Source organism: Parus major, chromosome 3, assembly GCF_001522545.3.
Source record: "Parus major isolate Abel chromosome 3, Parus_major1.1, whole genome shotgun sequence".
NCBI lineage: Eukaryota > Metazoa > Chordata > Aves > Passeriformes > Paridae > Parus > Parus major.
In genome coordinates, this window is record NC_031770.1 from 98,811,985 (window position 1) to 98,835,528 (window position 23,544).

Genomic DNA, 23,544 nt, shown 5'->3' on the forward strand with positions numbered 1-23,544 from the left:
AATTGTTGGTCTGACAAATCAAATGCCTTCAGGCTGAATGAATTATTTAGATTGTCAGTTCAGTCAGAAAGGCATAATGTGTTGTTGTTTTCAGTGTAGGTAACAAATAAAACCATGAACTTGCCCCTTAGGTACAGCTCTAGCACACCAACAGCAACAGCTGACTACTTTCTACAGGAGCCTTTGCCCCAGGGGAGCTCTGGCCCCAAGCTCTCTCTCAGTGATTTTAGGGGAGCTGGCAGCTGTGTCTCTGTGTTAAGGTGCTGTAGTAATGGGACAAAGGTGAGAACAAGGCCTCAAGCACTGCACTGACTCCCTTTTTTCACTTTGTTTTAGCAAGTGACTCAAATAGAAGCAGACCTAAAGGCCCGATCAGCTGCGTACAACAACATTAAAGGAAATTTGCAAAGCCTGGAGAAGAAAACAATGTAAGTATTTTGCACTGGGGATGCTGTTGCATGGCTGAAATGAGGGCAGTGTGTGTTCACAGCTGTGCAGTGGGTTCATTGCTGTGCAGTGGACCATGTGTGTTCTGGTAGGAACAACTTTTTTCCTTTGGGACATGCTGAGCATTCAGAGACCCAGTGAAAACAGGTGTGGTCAGCATATTTTCAAAATCAGCTCAGGGAGACTAAGTTCCTAATAGGATTTTATTGATAGTGTGAGGCAGGCAGTCTTGGAAAAAGTCAACTGTTTTGCTCTGATGTGACTTCAGGAAATCAGAAATTAATTGAACTGTGTCAGCTGGTGGATTCCTTTGCCACATGGAGCTGTGCACATGTTCTGAGCAGCATTTGCAAAGCTCCCATTGGAAACAGCTCTATCTTGCTTGATCCTGCACCTCACCAGCATACCATTTATATTTTTGTTTTCTTTCTTTCCTTCTGTTAGTTCAGGTAATGCACTGCTCAGGCTTCCCAAACGTTCTTTCTCCTGTCTTCATCTGCTTATGGTCTTTGCCTATGTCAGCGTTGATACCTGGGGTTTTTTCTAGGATATCACTGGGGAGATTGGTAAAATCCAGTAAGTAGTAAATTTAAAGAAACTTAGATGATGCTGTGCAAGCCCTCACCCAACACAGGCTCATATGTGCCACTGTTCCTACTCAGGATTAGGCACAGGGCACAGGTGGCTGCCTGACACCACAACCACACTGGCAGCCTGCTGGCCAGGGCTCCAGCAGCATGAGGAGGGAGAAGATTGGAGACCTCGTGACCGGGGACAATCTTCTGTCACCATTCCATCCACATTTAAATTCCAACAACTCTGGTGTCTACAGTGCCAAATAATTTGGGTTGAACAAATATCTAGCAAAATAACTAGCCAATTAGTTAATATTTAGACTGGCCCAGTGAATCTCAAACCAAAACTACTATTTTAGGTCCTTTTTCACTCCTGACCAGTGACTGGGAGTGCAGCTCCTCTTCACACCTAGTGCTTTCCAGCCTTATATAGCCAGCCCTGGCTACCTTCATGTCCTAGGAATTAATGTGGTCAGGTGGGCTTAGTCTCCTGCAGGTTGCTCCTGTGTGTGACTGACTACTGCTCCTGCTTCTGTTCAGCAGGAAGTGTCTCAGTGTGCCTGCCCACAGCAGACCAGGAATGCCAGGCTGCTGTGATGGCTTAGGTCTGTACTTACATGGCTCACTCCCTGCAGCATGGTCAGGCTTCCTGAGAGAGCAGGTGATTCCCACAAGATGTGGTAATGACTGGGAGCAGATGTGCACTTCCCAAGTATTTACATCCTTACAGCAGCAGAACAGCAGGTGTAATTTTACATAAAGGGCATAAACTGGCCTCCTGCTAGTCACCAATATTGTGTTCTTAGTAGTTACTTTTTGATTCTTTTAGTTGTAGTAAAAATAATGAAACAGCCGTTTCAGAAGTGTAGCTGTGTCCTTTAGCCACGTCCTTCTGGGCTTTCTTCTACCCCAGTATATACTGTTGGCATTTCCACCCACAGCACAATGCCTCCAATGTTCCACTGAGGAGTTCCTGCTACTGTTATTTTTACTTTGTCTTCTTCACTGTAGGGGAAATCTGCTGACTCGGACCCTGGCAGACATTGTGCACAAAGAAGACTTTGTTCTGAATTCCGAGTATCTTATCACGCTGCTCGTCGTGGTGCCAAAGTAAGGCAACAGTGTGTGCACACACCCCGTGTGGCACTGAGTGCCAGGCCTAAGCTCCAGAACCAGGTGATACCAGGTCAGGTTGGGGCAGCACATGAGTGCCCTGACTGGGACACAGGTGGAGCCCTTAGCAAAGAAGAAAGAACAGTTTCTCCCAAGAGCAGTGCAAGCACAAAAGAGAGAGACAAAGACTGTGTCAAAGTTAGAGCAGGACAATTAACATGTAGGTTTTTCTATGGTTATTAGTGGATTCTCAGTCTCCTGATAGGAATAGTATGAGCCAAAAGAAATGCTTACAGTAGCACAACCAGTTTCTAAAAGGAATTAGACCTGTTCAGCTCACAGTCTCTCTCTGGTGTCTGTGCCCTTCTAAGTGCCCATACATAGGATGACTGCTACCAATGGGGAAGTTACACCATGTTCTCCTCAGAGCCCTACACAAAACTTTTCCTTTCCATATAGCCCTGTCCCAACACACACATACAGCACCATCACTCTTCTGTCTCTGAAAACCAGGTTGCAAAAAGCTATCTAAGTTTGTTGACTTCATTATCTGAGTTTATTCACACTAAAAAAAGACTTCTCTCTTTGCAAACTCTTACCATCCCCCTGTTCCCTTTCTCACAGTGTTGGCATTCACCAGGAGTGCAGTCTAGCACCAGATCAGCTCTGGAATTTCACATAGCAGATGTAGCACACCTACCCATGGGCAGCTTGTGCAGGTGTCCTGGAGCAAGGGATACTGTGTGGGCAGTCTGGAAGTATATGCCATGTTCTTCCCACCATCAGCTTACTGATGTTGACCCTTCCTCCAGCCAAGATCCTCAGTGAAGACTGAGGGTGTAGCACTGAGGAAAGCATCTTCTCAGCTGGTGACTAGGAGAAGAAAGGATAGGAGAGGCTTAATGTGTCTTAATGACATAACCCAGCACAAAGAGCTCAACCCTTCTAACCTAAGTTATTAGCTTAATTAACGACATATATCAACATTTGCTTTCCAGTATATAGTATTTATTTACTGTGCTTTGTTTTGTGTTGCTCAAAGGTCGAGCTACCTACAGTGGCAGAAGACCTATGAATCACTCTCAGATATGGTAGTACCTCGCTCCACCAAGTAAGTGAAATTCCAAGCTCTGTATTTGTTTCAGTGATCCCTGTCATGATTCAGCCTCTCAAATTAGTGGATCCTGGAGGAAATCACTGGTCTAATGCATAGGCTCCACATTAATGTATTTGCAATTCAAATAGAATTTAGTTTGTTGAAAGGAAGTACAGATGAAAGAAAAAGTAATTGTTTTTACAATTAGCTTGTTCCCTTTTCCAGTAATCTGTTTCTTTTTACTTTCAACCAGGCTGCTGCTTCTTTTTGTGTAAAACAGGCAATTTATTATATTAATGGAGGTATAGTTCAGACACATGCAATCACATAGAGCTTTATGGAAAGTACTTTGTAAAAAGATGAAAAACTAAATCTGCATTTTTAATTGCTTCCTGTTGTAGCATAGAATAATTCAGCATACTGTTATTTGCACTAGCAAAAGCCATATTAATTCATCCTTTCACCTCAGGTAAAAAAATCTTTCACAGGACTTAAATATTCCATTGCTCAGCTCATGCAGACTATGAGATCCAGTCCAGGGCACGAGAGCTGACAGTGGTATTACCTGAAATGGAGAAGGTAGAAAGCACAGAGAAAGAAACAAGCTGTCTTGCCTACTGCCTGTCTCAAAAACATAAGTCCATGTTAAGTTGGGGGAATGATACCAGGAAACAGAAAAATCAGGCAGACAGGCAGAATGTGTGTGTATTATTGGTTCAGGAACTAAACAAATTGAGTTTTACATTGAAATAGAGTAGCCAGTGCAAGTCAAATCATCGTTCCCTGTTTCTGTCACAGCAGTTTTCAAAAAGAAGGGCATTGTTCAGTATCATAAATGAAACTAAAAAATAATTGCAAAAGGGGAAGGTGAGGTAGGCAAAAAAGGGATGAGGGGTTTGCCATGTCAAATCACAGCAGTGGATTTCCCTCCCACAGAATGATTGCTGAGGATGCAGAGGGAGGACTCTTCACTGTGACCCTGTTTAGAAAAGTGATGGATGACTTTAAGGCTAAAGCCCGGGAGAACAGGTAAGAGGCCCTGACTGCTGGGCAGGACAAGCTAGCAAGAGATGAGAATCATGTGAGGCTTGCTGTGTGTGCAGCTTGCTGAATCCATCACTTGTTTTAGGACTTCTTGACTGCTTGAGTTGCTCTTGGTCCTAAAGCCTCTGAGAGGGCAGGTTGGGAAGGAGCTGTGGTAGCAAAATCAGTGATCCTGTTCTTTAAGCTCCAAGTTACAGATCCTGGAATTGCCCTTTTGGCTCTCATTCTGCTGACAGCAGAAAGCTGTGTTTCTAGGGGTGATTTCAACTCCCACCCCCCACATACTTTAACTTGTTAAATGGCTAGCAACTTCCCATACCTGGTTCTCCCGGCAAAGAAGAAATGAATGTGCATATTGCTTGGACTAAGGCTTGTGAGAGCAAATGTCATTCAATTGTAGGTTCATGGTTCGAGAATTTTATTATGATGAGAAGGAACTGAAATGTGAAAAGGAAGAGCTGATGAAATTAGCTTCTGACAAGAAACAACAATATGTAAGTAGCACCTTGTTAGTTGGTGGCCTCCATAGTGGCAGCCTTTGCTACCAGCCTAAGCACCTCTCTCAGAAATGGTTTTATGGTTCCAACAGTCTCTGGTGAGTTCCATTAAACCTGGGGCATGGAAAAAATAACATGATTTGCCCAAAGTGACTCGAGTTTCTGATAGACTGGGAGCCACTATCAGGCTGCCTGGGAACTATCCCAGCAGCCCATGATGGCCTCAGTGGCAGTGTTAGCTACGGAGCTGCTTCACTCAGTGAAGGGATCACAGCACTGTTCTGTTCTCACAGGGCCCCTTACTGCGCTGGCTGAAGGTGAATTTCAGTGAAGCATTTGTTGCTTGGATTCATGTGAAAGCCTTGAGAGTTTTTGTTGAATCTGTGCTGAGGTGAGTAGACACAGAGTGCAGGCAGAGGTTCCTGGGGAAGTCAAAATGTACAGCTCTCTTCCTGGTGCAGTTCCTTTGTGGGAAGAATCCTTACACACCTTGTTTTGTCTTGCTCGAGGTGTGTGCCTTACACACTTCACTCCAGGAGCTCACAGGGGACAATACAGATGTCCACAAAAAAGGTGACATATGAATCTGATGAAAAACAATTCTCTGGGCGCACTTACAGGGAAGGGAAAAACAAAAAGACACTATTTAGTTGACTTTTGGCTTCAAAAAAGAAATGCTTTCCAGTAAGAGGCAGCATTGTTTCCACAACACACCACAGAGGGCATGTCTGGAGGCTGAGAAGGGAGAAAGGCACGAGCAGACAGCTGTGTCCCTTCCCAGCTGATGATCATGTATGTTGTGTTCTGAGGTATGGCCTCCCTGTGAATTTCCAAGCAATGCTGCTGCAGCCAAATAGGAAGTCTGTGAAGCGCCTGAGAGACGTCCTGAACCTGGTCTTCAAACATCTGGATGAAGTTGCAGCAGCAAGTATAATGGATGTATGTATTTGGACTGCAAGTGCACATGCTGTAGCCTCTCTCAGCCAAATGAATTGTCCTGAACTGAACCCACTGTCCTGGGGTTAAAGCATGCATCTCCTCACATCTTGCAATGGTAGGAGCCCTGGATGCAGCTCTAATCCCAGTTGGTTACAGACTGGATTAGGGTAGGCTCAGATTATGATGAAGATGCTGAGAGATTGCCTGCATGTTCTGTTGAAGCATCTGATGTTTACAGCTACCAGAACAAAATAGGTCTGCTCAGTTATGGCCACTCCTCTATGTAAAAAGCTTAAAATCTACTGTAAACATTCAGATCAACACAAGCAAAAAAATTAATTTGGAACTAAATCTTAGGACTGTGATGCCTCTGTCCCCTGTAAAAGGCTGTCATTCATAAATAACCTAGATCCTCAACAAGAAGCAGTACTTGCTTTCTCCTTCCCCATATCCTGAATTACAATTCAAAACAATTCAGGCTAAAGCAATAAATGAGCTAGCAGGCCTTTAAAACAGCCTAAAACCAGCAAGCACAGGTCCTACTGCATGAAGTGAGAACAGAGATGGGTTGCTGTAGAGCTGAAGCACTCTAAAATGCTCCAAGTTCATAACAGCATAGGCATGAATTCTCAATTACATTAGGCAGCCTGAAACAAGCAGCAGAGCATATTCTCTGTGGTGAATTCCCCACCTTAAGCACAGCACATACAAAGCTCCATTGCACCTGTGAGAAGGGAGCACAAAAGCAATCCCCTGCAGCTTGGGACTGCACAGGTTTACTGGTACTAAAACCATTACTTTCCTTTTGCAGCCTGGCATGGACATCCCTGGGTTACAACTGAGTAATCAAGAATACTATCCTTATGTCTATTTCAAGATTGACCTCAGTCTTCTTGACTGCAGTTAAAGAAGAATTGCTCAAGCTTCATCTATTAATTTTCAAGACTCTCATGTTACTGTAAAACAATCTTTAGCTGCTGAAAGTCAAATTGAAATGCAGATGCTGTAGCAGGATGATCTTCCTACCACTTCTAGTAATTTTTACAGTGACTACAATGTAAGTTCTCTTATTCATAGTTTTACAAAAACATATTTCAGAGGCAGAGGTACTATGGTAGTATTTATTTTTTTTTTTGGTAAATTACAAAGATGGAATACCTACTGGACTTGAAATAAAACAATTGAAAAAGTGTGGTGGCTAATGGAACTACTAGGTGTACACAGTCCTCTTTTTTCTAACAAAGCAAACTTAAAAAAAGTCCAAACAGAAAAAGTAGAAAGCATCAGAGCAAAGCCCAAAGCTCCTTTAATTTAACAAAAAAAAAACCCCAAAAGCTGAAGAGGAAAGATCCTCAAATGTGCTGTGGAACTTACCATAATATGACTTACAGTCCCAAGTACTCATGAGTTTAATTTTTGCAAAGATATTTCAGTTAGCAGTTCCATTACAGCTCATCTGTTGTGGTGATTTAAGAGCTGCAGCACATCTGCACAGAATTAGCAGTTACTGCTGGCTGCCCATGGTTCCAGCACTGCCTTTCACAGGGATGAGCTATGGGCAATCTCTTACAGACACCAGATGACAAATATCCATATTATGTTATTTCCTTGAAAGAAGGGGAATCTTTCAGCTCTTTCATTCATTATTTATAAACAAGCTGATCACATCAGGGTCACTTCACTAGACACCAATATACAAGACATGGAGAGCAATAAAATAATAGTATTTTTATTAAAAAAGCAGCACTATCCATCCCTATTCACAGTCCTGATTCCCCTTCTAAAGGAAATAGCAATTTCAGATCAAAACAATGCCAGATGGGAAGTGAAGAAATATTACCCAATTTGCTGGAGACAGCACCAGGGTGGTGTTCTGTTAGCACCTGGAAATCCTTATGCCCTAGAACACAGATTAGCTTCATCACTAATCCAGGGGAAAGATCAACTGCTCCCAGCATCTCTCACTGCAGCAGCAACCCCACTTCCATTATATTAATGATCTTATGAAGTCTGGCACAAATAAAGAGAAAGCCCCTGAGAAGGAATAGGAAAAGGAAGACTGAAGAGCATTTAAACTAAGATTGTCCATCTTACCAGGCTTTAGGCCAAACTGTCAAGATCTCACAGCAAGGAGGTGGTTTAGGACTGCCTTCTGCACAAGCCTCTATTCTACAGTTCACTTTCAAGAGTCATCCAAAATGGGACTGCTTGTACTATGTGCACTTTTCTTACTCTATACAACACTAACACAGTGTGTCAAAAAATATTTTATTCTTTAATTGAAACAGAAGCTGAGCAGGTTCCACCTCCATGAAAAAAATTACAGTTAAAATTGGTTACACTAACAGCCTCCAGTAACACTCAAACAGCACATTATCAACAAAATAAAACCCAAGATGTTCCAAAGAAATATCCATGTTGTCCTCAAAATATTTGTTACACAGAATACAATCAAGTTTACTGGTTATGACAATTCATAGAATTTCTGCAATGTTTTCTTGAGATGCGTACAGTCCACTGCTGCAGTGCATCCAACAGCACAGTGTGTCATGTGCTACTTCTCCATAAAAAGGCCACTGAAATATCTGTCTGATTGTGATCCAGGCTGCAAACTGCTGCGCAGTCTCTCCCAAGAAAAGAAGTTTCTGAAGATCTCACAGCTCATCTTTATCCCAGTCATCCAGATCCACATCACTGAGATCAATGTCATCTTCAACTGGAAGCTGTTAAAAAGGGAAAGTTTTGAGTACATGCTTAGAAATGCTTAATGCCAGGAGAACCCTGAGTTGGAAAGATTCTTACTTCATTCTGGGAGTAAAGCTCTCTCCTGTCATCTCTTTCATTCAGAAAACTCCAAGTGCATTAAGCACAGGACAAGTGGTCAGAGTTTAGACTAGAGGGTTGTTTTTTACTAACCAAAATACTCCAGATGAAGGCTATACAAATAAACTATGTAACAAAAATATACCATATTCCATGTTTTTATCTATCTGAAGTAGATCAAAGGACCGCAAAAACTAAAAACTTTGGTTTACCTTAAGAAGGTAGACTTTGTCACCATGTATTTATTACACAGGCTTTACCTGACAAGCTTTCTGGCATTAAGACCTTGATGGCAAGATCAGCATATTGCAGAACCCAAGTCTCCACAACAGTGGGGTTTTGAATGCATGCACTACCACCTCCCTTAGTCAGCACTGGTAATACATTTCTGCCTCAAGGGATCCAGCTTTCAGATCACATCCTAACAGTTAGGCAGGAACATCTGGTCCACAATGTCAGATGATCAATGTAACATATGGTCTGCTGGCAGGATTAAGATAATGGGAAACCATCAACACAACTTGCCATAATCTTGTAAGAACAAGAACTTTCACACTGACAGGTGTTAGTTATTCTATCCCATCACTGCTGAACACAGCAACTCCTCAACACTTTCAGAAATGGAGCACCTCTTACCTCACCATCTTTGCCATCCCAAGGTTCAACTGAATGAATTTTGGGGAAAGCTCCACCACCCACTGGTGCTGTAGATCCACGACCAACTGAGAGTTCCCTGAGGAAAAACAAGTAAAGTTAAATTTAAGAAATTCCCCCAACCTCCATCCACCTGGAACAGAGCCTGCTTCAGATAAGGGGAATACAAGCTCAAGATTTCATCTCATTAAGTAGATCTAAACTGTCTGGCTGCAAAAACTTCAAGAAGCAGAAAATCACAGAGCCCTCTGAGCAACATTGAAAATTTATGACTGCATTCAAAGACATCTGAGATACACTATTTTATATTTCAGCAGTGTAAAAATCACAGATAAGTGCAGCCTCTTTAACAGTTTATCACTTACGGCAACTCCAAGGGGAGCCTGTAAATCTTGTTCTGGAAGTCACCTGCAAATGTTACTTGCAATCACCTGTGATCTTCTTTAGTGGAGACAGCATCCCTGGGCTCCAAAGGGTACAAGGGTAACCAGCTTTGTTTGAGACACTCCATCCTGAACTTGCTAGTTAGGCTTGCTCAGTAAGCCCAGCAATAAAACCCAGAGGAGCTAATTCCTTTGCATCTTTTGGAGGCAAATAAGAGTAAATTACTACTCCTCCTCAAGTGGAGTTCTCAGTTTTTATGCTCTTCACAGTACCAGTTTCCATATTTGCAGTCAGCAGTGCTGAGATTGCCTATTAGATTGCAGAAGCTGCCTACAGCAGCTGAGTGAATGGCCAGCCACACCAGCTGTGGTTATACTGCTTTCTCTAAGCAACACAGCTGAGCTCAAGTGTCAGGAAGAGATTATTCTAGCAAGTAGAGCTGCATAAGACAATACCAAACCAATTACCTAATGCAATGTAAGCTGTTAAATTGGCTGTTGTGCCCTAAAAGCATCATCCAGCCTCACACAGGAGAGGCTTCACTAAGATGGACTTTATAGACTAAGAAAATTTGCCATGTCTGACAAAGGTAGGCACTTTCATGTACATTAGTATAAACTATCTGGTATTTCTCTTCTTTCTTCTGTATCCTGAATTTAACTTGATGCCCTAAGAATGTTCCTTTTTTTTTGACATTAAGAAGAAAGTCTGATCACTTTCACAGGTAAGAATATAGCACTAATTCCATTAATCCAGTAGGAACTGCATTCAATTAATGTGCTTCTTATGGCAAGGTGATGAGATGCTGCTGTATTTGCATTTGCTGCCATTCTCCAAGGATAGACATGGAAATAACACTTCTATTGGAAGGTCTCAAGGGCTTTTGCATAACTTATGGCAGCTGATACTTTATGTAGAAGCAGAGTTCCCACTTCACTTAGACCACACTAAAGTAACAGTTTAAGTTTAGCTGCTCTGTTTCAGTGCTGCTGCCACATTCTGTCATCCCCTCTGTTTCCTCTCCCATTCTCAGCACTGGCTCTTGCCCAGCTACACAAGAGGCAGTTTCACAGGACTTGTACTGAGCAGTGAGCTATTGACTTTTTGGATGGATTGTTTCAACTCTCCCAATCAATTTATCAAGTGCCAGGAGAATGGAAAGGTGGGAGGGTGAAGACAGGACCAAACTGAATACAAAAGATGAACAGTAACATATACAACCTGAAGAACTTCAACTGTAACCATTAGAATTCCCAAATTGGGGATATTCCAATTACTAATGACTAGACAGAATGCACCATTTGAATTAAATGGAATTCATTAGTGAGTTACTTCTTAAGTTACCAGAGAATTTTTCAACATCAAAGTCCACTTCTCTTTTCAAATATTGTACTATAACTACCTATCTAAAGCTAAATGGCCAACTTAATTCTGCACACCACAAAAAGGTAATGACTACTCTACTGTAATCCCCATTGAAACCATTCCCTTACTCCACTGGATTCTTATCTTAATTCTCTTAACTGTGCAAGTCTTGTCTGATGTAGAAGAGTCTGCTTGTGGTCTAAAGAGTTATAGCCCCAGATACAGAAAGACTTAAGTCACTTAAAGATTTCATACCTGAGAAACTCATTAATCCCTTGCTCACTGAACGATCCTTTCAGAAGGGCAAATTTCATCTTCCGAGCATTAACAGCTGCCATTGCTGGATACCCAAAGCCTCCAATCCCCAGAGAGCTCTCAAGATCTGACTGAGCACCTGCTTCTGTCCACAGCCACCTTGAGGAAAAGATGAAATAGAGTATTAATAATGAAGATAGGCACTACAATAATTTTCAAATCACATATCCTGCAACCTTGCAGAGTTCAAGTGAGGCTCTGTATTGCCCTTGACACTTTCAAAATCAGCAGGGAAAAGGAGAGTCCTGATCTTGAACCTTGCAACAGAAGAAAGCCCCCTCTCAGCAGCACCTCTAGGCCAGTCCCACCCACACAGCCACCAAAAGCTGGGTAAGAACAGCCACTAAACACAGTGCAGGGGAAGAACTATGTTAGCAACCTGAACACACTGCTACACTTAGCCAGTATTAAGGAGAAGGTTTAAAAGTACTCAAGTCACAGATCTAATGATTACAAAGTCCTGGCCAAATATCACTATGGAGGATTTCTAGCTAAGGACACTCAGTTCCTCTCATCTTAGCAAGTCCCCTGAGGAACCTCTGGAATAAGCCAATCTCAGCATTTTCCCCCTGGCTTTCAGGCAATTTTGCTCCTCTTCACAGCAGTCAGTGTGACAGGAACAGCTTTCACTTTCCTGAGAAGTCCCAGAGATCCTAACCAGCACCTGAGAGAAGGAGGAGTAAAGGCATAGCCTGCTGGTCTGTTTCTAGAGCATGAAACGTGTTAATAAGCTGCAATTTACTTGGGGTTTTTTGCGAATTCAACAGTCACACTGGCAGACTCACCAACCCGTGAAAGATGGTAAAAGAAACCTCCCTAAAATACTTCAGTGCTCAGGACAAGAATAAGAGATGCTTAATTTCATTAATGCTTAGGTATCACTTGTAAATGCAGAATTTGAGAAGTGGATGAAAACAAAAAAAGGGCCATTTTAAAGTCACAGTATTCCCTTCTCTAGTAATTAGTGGAATACCAAGACATGCTACCCTGAACAAGGAACAACTTTTTCTGTTGCTAAACAGGTATCATACAAATTTTATCCCATTTCCCCCAGAAATGCTCACATCTTTTGCAAGATTACCAGTGGACAATAACACTTACCCCCACATTTTCTTTTTGTATTTTTCAGCCATTTTTAACATGACATCCAGGTAAGAATTTCTCCCTGAAGCTCCTGTTCATTAAACAGAATTGGATAAATTAAAAAACACAACTACATGCTTTAAGCGACAAATTCATACAGAAGTCAGCTTGCTTGTATGTGTGTACCTGTGTCAAGAATATGAGGCAGGACAGAAATGATGCAGAGCTGATGAGCATCACAGGTACTCTTCAGAACATCCTCACTAATTATCTAGAAGAAAGCAGTAGAAAGTCAGTAAGGATAAGACCTGGTTCTTCAGTTGTGACTGTACTTCCCTCCAACAGCCTAATAACGCCATCCTGCAAGGTAGTAAGCATTGAAACAACTTGATACAAAAGCTTACAAGTCTCTTCTACTTCACCGGTCCCCCAATACAAGAGTAATTTAGAGTTCACAAGATGATCTGTTGAGACTTGCAGCAACAGGAAACTATGCAGTAGCAAATAAGGCCTACAGAAGGCACAGTCAGATGTCACCTCTCACTCGAAATCACTGTTCTTGCTCAAGGCTGGAAAAAGCAGCCCCAGGCCCATGCAAATGCCTGCGAGCACAAGGAGAGCCAGCAGAGCCAACCTTTGCTATGGATGAGGATGTTCAAGCAACAGTAACAGCAACACTGGTTTTGTGGGATCTGTCTCAAAAATGGATTCATCAGTGGTCCCCAACCTTTGATTGTGCATCCCACCAGTAAATAAATTTATAAGCATGCAGCCTCTGATATAATCAATTATATTATAAATATTATATTTAAAATATATTGCTGTATTAACATTAGAAAGCATAGAAGGATAAGAAAGATGAAATAAGCACCATATAAAAATATCTTTATGTTTATTAATAGTACAGATTTTTTTTTAAATTTTTTTTTCCTTCCTGCATCCCAATAGACTGTCTTGCATGCACCTCACTTTGGAGACAAGTGATCACCATTTCAAATCTACCAATAGCAAGCTGAAAAAAGAAGTCACCTGACAGAGTTTTTTGGACAACAAGCAAAACTCATCTCCTAATGGAAAGCTTGCAAATGACAAGGCCCTGCCCTTTTATTGTAAAAAAAGAGATGGGGCACAGAACTCAACTTCTTCACTCATTCCGCAGGAGCAGATTCAGATACCCTGGCACCATCCTGTCAATGCCTTCACTGTATCAAATTTGATCATCTTCCAGAAAACAACAAATTGATTATAGAAATGAACATTCAGCTTTTTTCTATTCAAAGCTTGTCATCCTTTACTTTCTGGGACAAAATAGCGCAGAAGCACCACACTTAGGCAGTTTTATTTACAGTTCATATAGACCTGTAAAAACTGCTGCCAAGAGTATGATGCAAAAGCAGTTTGAGAAAATGATGCATAGGTACCTCCAGGAGCTCAGGTGGTGGTGCATTATCAGAAAACAGATCCAGAGCACGAGCAATGATATCAGATCTAGTTCTCCCACCATCATAATCAACAGGGTCTTCTCCTTTCTGGAAGATTTTAATGGTGGGAAATCCACGAATCTGCAAGACAAATTTAAACCATCAGCTCCTAATATTTATGGTGGAAAACATTTGATGTCCTCTATCCTAAGAGCAAGGGAGGAAATTCAACATCTTTGTGTCTCACATGTTCTGACTCGACTTGAATTTTGTAGCTTCCTACCTTTGCAACAATTCAAAACAAGGTTAACGTACACTAAAATGCTGCTTTGGGCTTTTGGCCTGATGAACCAGCTTTGGTTTCATCTCAATTTAGATGCACCAAACACTTCAGGTTTAAGCACTACGAAGACTATCTTTACCTCTGACATTTATTAAACATTAATTTCCTGATTTGTCTGGGGGTGGAAAACACTGGCCAGACACGGCAGCAAGAGGACTGTAGCTCCTTTGGCTACACTTCCTGGAAGTCTTGCTCAGTGTTCCCTCTACATTGTCAGCCATGTGCACTTAGAGGGAAACTATGCAGCACACAGTAAGCTCTGTGGACTGTCCTAAAAATTCAAGAGTATCCACTCTCTTTTGGTGAGCAACACACCTGATCTGGGCAGCTGATATTGTCAGAGTGATCTCTGATAACTGGGATCATTCCAAGTGTTCCAGAGATGCCCAGCTAGCCTACAGTCTCAAGAAAGAGACCTCTCACTCCAGACGATAAAGATATAAAAGAAGTTATGGAAATAAATAGTCCTTCTCAGCAACATCCAGAGTAATTCTTTTCCTCTTTCTCCATTTATGTTGTTACTGACATTCATTAATTATTTGTGGTAAATAAATGAATGTATCACTTTTTTTTAGCACAAAACATTTAAATGCTACCAGACTGAGGAACAGTTCAGTAAGGATTGAAGAGAAATCTGACTTGGAAGAGATGGAAAGGAAATTTTAACGACTGCAGAGCACACTCACCCCATATCGGCTTGCCAGCACCTGATTGACTGTTGCATCTACTGCAGCCAGCTTTACTTTTCCTTTTGTTTGTTCCTTCACCTCAGTGGCAGCAGCTGCCCACTCTGGCTCCAGGCTGAAAAACAGAGAGTATAAGTTCCCTAAGCTCTCTCAGAGCTAAGAGAAGTATACCACACTTCAACATTATGTAGCATGTTTTACTCAAGAAAAAGTCTCATGCTGAGAATGCTGACAGCTAAGAGGGTTATCCAAACAAGACTGATGTCCTTCATCTGAAGGAATGAAAAGTTTTATATTATTCACAGAACTTATTTCTACTGGTAACTGGGAATTTTACTGCTAAGGAGGAGTGCAGCCAGAGCAGCACTAAAGAGCCCTCAGCAGAAACCCACAAGTTTTTGTTAGACCATCTTACAAAAAAACTCACTTCTGGTATACTAGAGATGCAAGATCTCTTTTAGGGGATTAAAGGTATTACACAAAACAGGCAATAACAGGAAATATATTGTTAAAGTAAAACCTAATTTACTTTTTGCAGTGCCCACACCATGGGGCATAGAACTCCACCATCCACACATCGTCACTATTTATGACATTCTTATCAAAGCTGTCATCAGTCAGCTCAATCACATCCTTCTTATCTCCACCTCCACTCTCCCGGCTCTGTAAGAAACAAACAGATGCTCACGTAAGAAGTAACCAAAACTGGTCTCCCACACAGGCCAACTCCCGTGTGTGTCACATTGAACCAAATGATCTTTATTTGAGCAAGATACAAAACAGGCAATGTTAGGTCATACAACTTTCCCTTTTTAAATCTGACAGTACACACAGCCTACTCCCCACAGTATTTTCAAGACACAGCAAATGAACCCTCTCTTGAAAGAAGAGAAACTGGGACAAACTAACTAGCAAGATGTGGAAACATTTTTTCAGTTCCTCATGCACTAATCTGAACAAAGTGCTCCCCCCCACCATCTGGAACCAAGTCCTGGTTTCAAGGTAAAACAAATATGTGGTGTGCAATACACACAACAGGGTACAGTCCACCCAGGTCTTCTATGTGGCCACCCTGAGGATGTCAGACTACTTGCACCACGACTCAGAAACAGTAGTAGGAGTTGGAAGCTTTTCAATCTACCATCAGGGAGAAATCTGGCAAACCAACTTCAGAAAAACACTACCAAGTTAAAGAATTTTAATCTGTCTAATTTAGATTAGACAAATGGTACCTGAACCACCTGGAGAATGGGGCTAACAGAACCCCAAATTTCAAAGGGAGATGCATCTGGAGAGTAACAGTCCCATACACCAGTATACACTGAGAACTGACTAGCTGGAAAGCAACTTTTCAAAGAGGAACATGAGTGTCCTGGTGGACAAGCTGAGCATGAGCCAGCATTGCAATCCTGTGGCCAAGGCAGTCATCAGCCTCCTAAGCTGTACTAGGCAGAGTTGCCAGAAGGTGTGTAAGGAGGCAGTATTTTCTTCTGCTCAGCACAATGTGGAGTCCTGGATCTAGGCTCCCCTTAGAATAGGCATGCACACACTGGAGCAAGTCCAGCCAACAGTCAGTACTGATTAAGGGCTTTGAGCATCTGACATGTGATGAGAGATTATTGGAGAGTAAAGAAAACAAAGTCAAGTTCTTCACTGCAACAAGAAAAAGAAGGGACAAAATTGAAACACAAGAAATACCATTCTATTATTCTATAACCTATAACATAAGAGGAAAGATTTCTACTGTGAACATGGTCAAACACTGGAACAGGTTGCCTGGAGAATGCAGTCTATTTGGAGTCTCAGTTCTTGGATATACAACTTTAAGGGACACAGCCCTGAGCAATCTGCTCCAGCTGGCCCTGCACTGGGCAGGGCACCTGGACTAGATAAAACTCCAGACACCCCTTCCAATTCTGTGACTGAGTTGGTGTCTCCCCCAACAGTTGGGAGCTTTGATCTCCCATACAAGGCAGTCTCCATCTGAAAAACAAACTCACATTCCCTCAAATACCTGTTTTCCAGAACTGTATCCTCCACTTCTGCCACTCAGACGTTCTTTCACCAGGGACCGAAGAGCACTTAGAGCAGCATCAACAATAGCGTCACTTGTCCTTCCACCTGTGGCGCAGCAAAATAAGTGATCAAACCATCAAAAGGCCAAGTTTAAGGTATGCTCCTAACTTAATTACAAACTTAATCCTCCCTCACCCTAATGATCTTTCAGGAAAAGCAGGACCGGGCTATGAGTGATACAGTATTAGTGGTGGGACATCTGACTTAAGCAGCAAGACTGACTTCACTACACCTTTTCATTACCTGGCTTTTCTGATGAGGAGTGACTAGAGCAACCTTTAAATAAACAGGAAGAAAGGAATAATTCCTTGAAACTCCCTATCAAGCTCCAACAACTATGACCTGCAGGTGGGACTGCTAGACAATGCTAAGACATACACAATTTGGTCAAACCACTCCCACACATCTGTCTCTCCATTACTACAAGCAATAGACAGGAAGGAAAAACCACATAACACAGCATTAACAGCTACCATGATTATTGCATTCAGGGAAGTTTTTAGGCATGCAACATCTAAAAATTCATTGCATTTACCCTGATAATCCTCTGCTTTGTTTTTGTTGGCTCCAAATATCTTGATAGTTGGAAATCCTCTGACTCCATACTGTCCACCCAAGGACTGATGTTTATCTGCATCCACTGCACCCACTTTCACTACACCCTACCGAAAAAACCCAAAAAATTACATCCAAGACTTTTACAGCAATTTAAGACCTTTTGTACTCTATGCTGGGGGCATAAGGGAAGGGGGAAGAGAGAGGGGAAGTTACTAGGACTACAATAGAACAGAGGTGCTTTACCCCACAAGCATTAGGCTACAGAACACTATAAAAGTCCACTTCTTTCTTCAGCATGACAAAATAAATTTTGAATTCTTTGGGCTATTATTTAGTTGGGTATTTTGGTTTGGTTTTCTAAGAAGGAGAATATATATATTTTACATAGGCAAGAGTTTAGCTAATCACAACATGACTAATTTTTCTCTAAGTAAAAAAAAATAGTCAACACCAATGGCTTACAAAGCTCTTTTCATTCCTAGAGAATAGTAATGGGAATTCACAGGGACAGAACTGACTTTCTTCCTCTACAATTCAATGGCTTCTTTTAAAAATAATACAACAAACCAAACCAAACAAAAATACTGAGTTATCAAGTACCTGAATAACACTTTTCTGGCTGGACAAATATGATTAAAGTGATAATGGTTGTAAGGACCAAACCCCTCCACATTCAGATGTCAAAAAGCCAAACTCTCTTTAATCCACTTCCACAAGCACATTTGAAAAGCTAAACTTACTTTTAAAGCTGTTGCTGCTTTCTTCCACTCAGGGGTTAGCCTTTGACAATGACCACACCTTTTGGGGAAAAAAGAAAAAACAAGCAACAAAAAATGGCAAATGTCATTCAGATCTTACAACTATTTCACAGTCACAGCAAACTGTAGGAGACTGAGGATTTACTCATTAAGAAGAAGAGAGCCTGTGCCACAAGATCATACCATCTCTCAGACTTCTGAAGAACAACCTCCACATTATATAGACTGCAGCAACACTGGAAGAGGCACACCAAGGCTCCCCCTCAACCTCTTAATCCAGACAGACTCAAGCTGTGGCAACAAAAGGCCACTTTTTCCAGAATGTGGAGCTTCAGATGGCAATATCACAGAGGATTTGTACAAAGATAGAATATACATATCACCAGAATTTAAATGTAATAGACTCCACACTCTGGACCTGAGCAGAACAGGAGACAAAGGATGCTAAATTAAGGTGCACAAAGCCATTACTTTTACATGGAAATTGGAAATTTTAAGTGTGAATTCAGATCTGTGCTTTCACATCAGAATCAGGCTCAGAAACACAGAAGTGAGGGACTTTCTCACTTACCTACTGAACTTCAGCCATTTTTAACACTAATTTAACCAGAAAAAATCAAGTAGAAAAATGGCATAGGTTTTGTTACCAGGCTCCATTTGGCAATTTGAAATGCCGAGTACTGCCTCTTTTCCTCATGAAAATATTTAAAGCAGGAATCCCAAGTACAGCTATTTTGCTAGTCATGAGGCCATCAATAACTGTGCTGCCAACAACTGAATGAAACCTTGAGCTGATCAGCAGCAGATTCCAGTGCCCTCATCTGTGCTGCTCCTCTGTCCTAATATCAAGCAAGTACACAGCTGCAGTTCTTACCATGGGGCATAGAACTCCACGAGCCACAGGTTCTCACTCTGAATGACCTCCTTGTTGAAGTTAGTTGGTGTGAGCTCTATCACATCATCACTGGCTGAATATAAACCGTTAACTGCCAGGAAAAATGTGCAGCTCACTGTGCCTACAAGGAAAAGAAAAGACATCAGCAGTCCTGTTGAACATTTACGTCCCTCCTGTTGCCATGGCTAAATCATTTCCCCACTCTTCGCAAATCAGCAGTGGTGGGAAGGAATTCCAGTTAGACCACATCATAAAGGAAATCAACGCAAGATATATGCTCTCCCTCCTCGCTTAAAATATGATTTCATAGGATCATGTAAAATAGGGTTTGTGCCTAAAGCTATCTGGAGTTACGCCACTCCTGCTATGGCTCTCCAGAGAGACTTGTGTCAAAGCCCCTACCCTAACTCCTGCTGGTTAACTACACCACCAGAACTTCTGCAGGGATCCCCAATATCAGATATGTTTTCTTTCAGTTCTTAGAAACTCCTAAGCCAGTTGTTCAAACCTCTTGCACAGCAGGCACTCAAACACACCTTCTATAGGACCACATCACACAGGACTATCCCAACTAGGCTTGGCACAGTTACACTGACTTTAGGACCAGCGCTTGATGCCGTAGTAGTGCATCATTCTTGCTCATGAGGATCTTAGTCTACCATTGACTTATGCCTTTAGGAACAGACTGGAGAACAACAGCTAAATCTCTCTGATTAACAATTCAAGCACCCTGAGAATGCTAAAAAAATAACATTAAAAGACAGAAGGAAATTGTTTTCTCTTATGGCTTTGTACTTCTGATAATTTCTGGAACTTATTATTTCTTGAGACTTTGTACATAAAACCTCATCATCCTTCCTTCTACCTAGTCAGGGAGATTGAGAGATGACAAGCATTTCTGTAACAAAATCTACCCTGCAAAAGACTTTTCTTAATCCACTAAAGACTGGAGGGAGTAAGCTCAGACACCCAAGTTAGAACCAGACATAAAAAAGCTTTGCTGCAAGTGGATAATAATTTGAACAGGAAGCTGCACATTCTCTCTCAAGACTCAACATGAGAGAAAAACAGGTCAATGATGCAGAAACTCTACAGCACATACTATACAGACTATACAGCATCACCTACACTTTATCAGTTCCACACAGTAAAAGCCAGTTTCATTACCCCTATTTTGCAGGAGAGTGAGGCTGACAGAAGCAACCTCTTCCAGGTTACTCAAGCAGAGATCAGGACTAAGTTGGCACACTATAAACCAGTGCCCCTCTCTGCTGCACCACTACCCAATCCTAATGGTTTCTTCTAGCAAAGGGACCCAACCCTTTTCTTCTGGGGTGACCAAAATCGGTTTCCACCACCAGCTGTATGTGTTAGACTGGCTTTGTCTCTTCATTACACCCATACACAAGCAGCACTTTGTCAGCATTGATCAACTGACTTCCAAGGCGACCTGAGGCTGTCACAGCATGTTACAGTGCCCTAGCAGTAGCAGATGCTGCTGGGGTAGAGTAAGAAAATAAGAATGTAAAACCTCCTTGAATATTACAGTCATGCTCAAGAGAAAAAAACCTTTAGAGAGAATGAGACCATTAAATTGAAATCAGTATATTCTTGCTTCACCTTTTAGGTGATCTCTGGCAGAATACATTCAGAAGACAGAGTTCACTCAGCCATTTCTGTCTTTGAAAGACAGAAGTTCTAGCTTATGTAAATACATCTGCTAAAGAGAACTCACAAAAGAAAGTACATGGTGAAATTCACCTAGTCCCCCATCACTGCATTTTTTTAAAACTATGAGTCATGAATTGATGGTATAACTTTCCTTTCTATAGTAAAACAGTCAAGGTTTAATTCAACTTCAGCAAAGAAAAGGATCATTTTCCTACAAGCATCAAGTCAGATAAATGCAAATCTGCCCTTGTTATTAAGGAAAAAAAGAAATAGATAACCCGATTTCAAAATCTGTTTTCGAATGTAAGCAAATCACACAGAAGCATCAATAAACCATCTAAGGCAGCTCCATATTGGTATTACTAGTGCTAACTGAACCGCAGAGTTGCAAGTCGGGAGATCCATTGAAAAAAAAAAAGCTTTTGTCACGGGATGATGACGATTCTGTGGATTTCCTCCTACAGTTACCCCCTCCTGCAGCAGTGCTCGGTGTGCCGAGGCCCACACATGCCTGCACACGTGCGCTCGGCGAGCCACAGCCTGGGGCAGAGCTCCCGGCACCATCGGCGTGTCCATCGAAGGGCCCGAGTGGGAATCGTCTACTGATTCCTCCGGCACACAAGAGGCAGCAGCAGGGGCAGGGGAACACCAGCCCCGCTCGGAACCCTCCGTTTGATCTCGGTCACTGCTCTCTTGCTGCCCTCAAAGCACCAGATCGCAAGGCAGGGCAGCCAGGCACCCACAACACCGCCGCTTACTCAAATCCTCAAATCACTCGAACCAAAGAAAGTCTTTGATTAGGGTGAGAGATAACTATTTTTTTTTCTTAACCCACCGAGCAACCCCCGCCCCCGCGCCACAGACCGGCCACAGCCGGACCGCGACTGCGAGCGCTGCCCCCACAGAATCAGTGGGGTTGGGAAAGCCCTCTGAGATGAAGTCCAGCCACCTGATCACCACCCCTCTGTCAAACAGACCATGGCACTGAGTGACACGTCCAGTCTTTCCTTAAACACTTTCAGGGACGGTGACTGCACCACCACCCCAGACAGCCCGGTCTAACAGCTAATCACCCTATGTGTGAGGAAATTAGTTCTAATGTCCAATCTAAACCTCCCGTGGCGCAGCTTAAGACTATATCCTCTAGTCCTAGTGCCTGGGAGAAGAGGCTGATCCCCACCTGGCTACAACCTCCTTTCAGGAGGCTCTCCGCTCCTCCCGCCGGCCTGTAGAGCGGCCGCACGGCCCCAGGCCCCGCTCCCTCCCGCCGCGACGGGGCCCGCAAAGCCGGGGAAAGGGAAGTCACGTCCCGCCGTGTCCCGCTACCCCCTCAGGCCGCCCCCCGGGCCCCCACGGCTCCTACCCCACCACAGCCGGCCCGCGCCGCGCACCCCCATGGCTGCCCCGCTCCCTCGGCTGCCGCCGCCGCCACGGCCTGCGCGCCCCGCCCCGGCCCGCCCCGCCTGCGCCACGCGCCCCGCCGTGGCCGCCGCGCATTGGCCGCGTCGGGGCCCGGGCAGCGCCGCAGCCAATGGGGAGCGGCCGCGCCAGCTGCTGCTGCGGCGCGCGGGGGGCTGGGGAGGCGCTGAGGGGCGGAGGAGGAAGAGGAGGAGGCGGAGGGCGGTGGCTAGACTAGGCAGGGTAAGGCAAGGCAGGGCACAGCAGGGGTGGGGTTAGAGTCTCGGAGCTGCCGGGGGCACGACTGTCCTGTAGGTGGCTCTGGTCAGCTCTGGTGCTCCCGGGAAAGCTCTCTCAGTTTGCTTCCAGCAATTTTTTGGGATCTTGCCCTGTCCAAGGCGCCCTCAGCCGCTCCCGCCTCAGCCGCTCCTGCCTCAGCGCTGGCGGGTGCCCGGGTCTGGGCCAGAACCGCGCAGGCCTTCAGGGAGAAGGAAGGCATGCCAGGGATCTATCCTGTTAGGTGGCCGAGTTGCTTTCCTACAGTCTCCGTGAAAGCCAAAGCAGGGATCTAGATCTGGAAAAAAAAAAAAAATAAAAGAAAAAATAAAAATAAATTCAAGTATCAAGCTCGCCTGTTGAAGTTAGAAATTAGCCGGCTGCGTGTGCTGCAGTCTGGGGGAATACAAGCAGCCGGAGGGGACTGGTGCATGCTGATGAAAGGACAATTAAACCCCGGGTAACCTGCTTGCATCTGACAGACGCTTGGAAAATTGTGTCCAGCAGCACAACATGTAGGTGGCTTTTTAGTATGAAAAGTCAGCATCCCAGTTAAAAAACACGAGAAACGACTGATTCGAAAAGCTGGTATTCCACTCCCCTCCTTCCACACCCCCCCCCCCAAAGACTGCACACTGCAGGTGGGCCCTAGGGCTTGGGGCTATATATTGGGCACAGATCCAGACAAAGGCTTTTGAAGAGCTAGGATTACACGATTAAGTGAGTTTTATAGTGTAGTAATGGTGGCTGAATTTAACGTACCATTAGAATAGATTTTTTCAGCAGCTGGATCTGAAGTTGTCTAAATTTTATCGCCATCCACATCCCCAGTACATCATGCTCACATATAGCACTTTACAGTACGGTTCAGTCCTGTCTTTTGAGACAATGAAGTTGTTAGCATGGAAAGAACAGACAGCTGTTTTCACCCTCAAGTTTTTTCAGAAATGGGGACACACAGATACCTGGAATAAACATTTTAATCAGGATGGCTACAAAATACTGATGTCTTGGCATTTCCATTTGTAAAAGGGCAGGCTGCTGAGCAGATGGGTTCAGGTTTGTGGCATTTGGTAGGTCTTAAGACAAAACATGTCTATTATTTTATTGATTCCTAAAGCAAACGG

General features: G+C 43.2%; 2 protein-coding genes across 3 annotated transcripts in view; one reads left to right on the plus strand and one right to left on the minus strand.

Annotated features, from left to right (window-relative positions):
- ATP6V1C2 (ATPase H+ transporting V1 subunit C2) overlaps positions 1–6,918 on the plus strand; it is an 18,956-nt gene extending 12,038 nt beyond the window's left edge. For both annotated transcript variants that reach the window (XM_033513065.1, XM_019005976.2), the window contains 8 exons: positions 337–428; positions 2,034–2,132; positions 3,178–3,246; positions 4,168–4,260; positions 4,676–4,769; positions 5,066–5,163; positions 5,582–5,711; positions 6,523–6,918. In XM_033513065.1, the coding sequence (XP_033368956.1) occupies positions 337–428; positions 2,034–2,132; positions 3,178–3,246; positions 4,168–4,260; positions 4,676–4,769; positions 5,066–5,163; positions 5,582–5,711; positions 6,523–6,618 (771 nt within the window). In that variant the 3' untranslated portion in view covers positions 6,619–6,918. The remainder of the gene's footprint in view (positions 1–336; positions 429–2,033; positions 2,133–3,177; positions 3,247–4,167; positions 4,261–4,675; positions 4,770–5,065; positions 5,164–5,581; positions 5,712–6,522) is intronic.
- Positions 6,819–22,182, minus strand: PDIA6 (protein disulfide isomerase family A member 6). The gene is made up of 13 exons (XM_015621121.1): positions 22,107–22,182; positions 19,052–19,193; positions 18,160–18,217; positions 17,397–17,523; positions 16,800–16,906; positions 15,315–15,448; positions 14,786–14,900; positions 13,757–13,897; positions 12,522–12,606; positions 12,354–12,426; positions 11,193–11,351; positions 9,171–9,267; positions 6,819–8,434 (listed from the first exon to the last, which is right to left on the minus strand). Exons 1-13 carry the CDS (start codon positions 22,138–22,140, stop codon positions 8,366–8,368), a joined length of 1,341 nt encoding a protein of 446 aa, XP_015476607.1. The 5' UTR covers positions 22,141–22,182; the 3' UTR covers positions 6,819–8,365.
- Between the last annotated feature and the right edge of the window lie 1,362 nt (positions 22,183–23,544).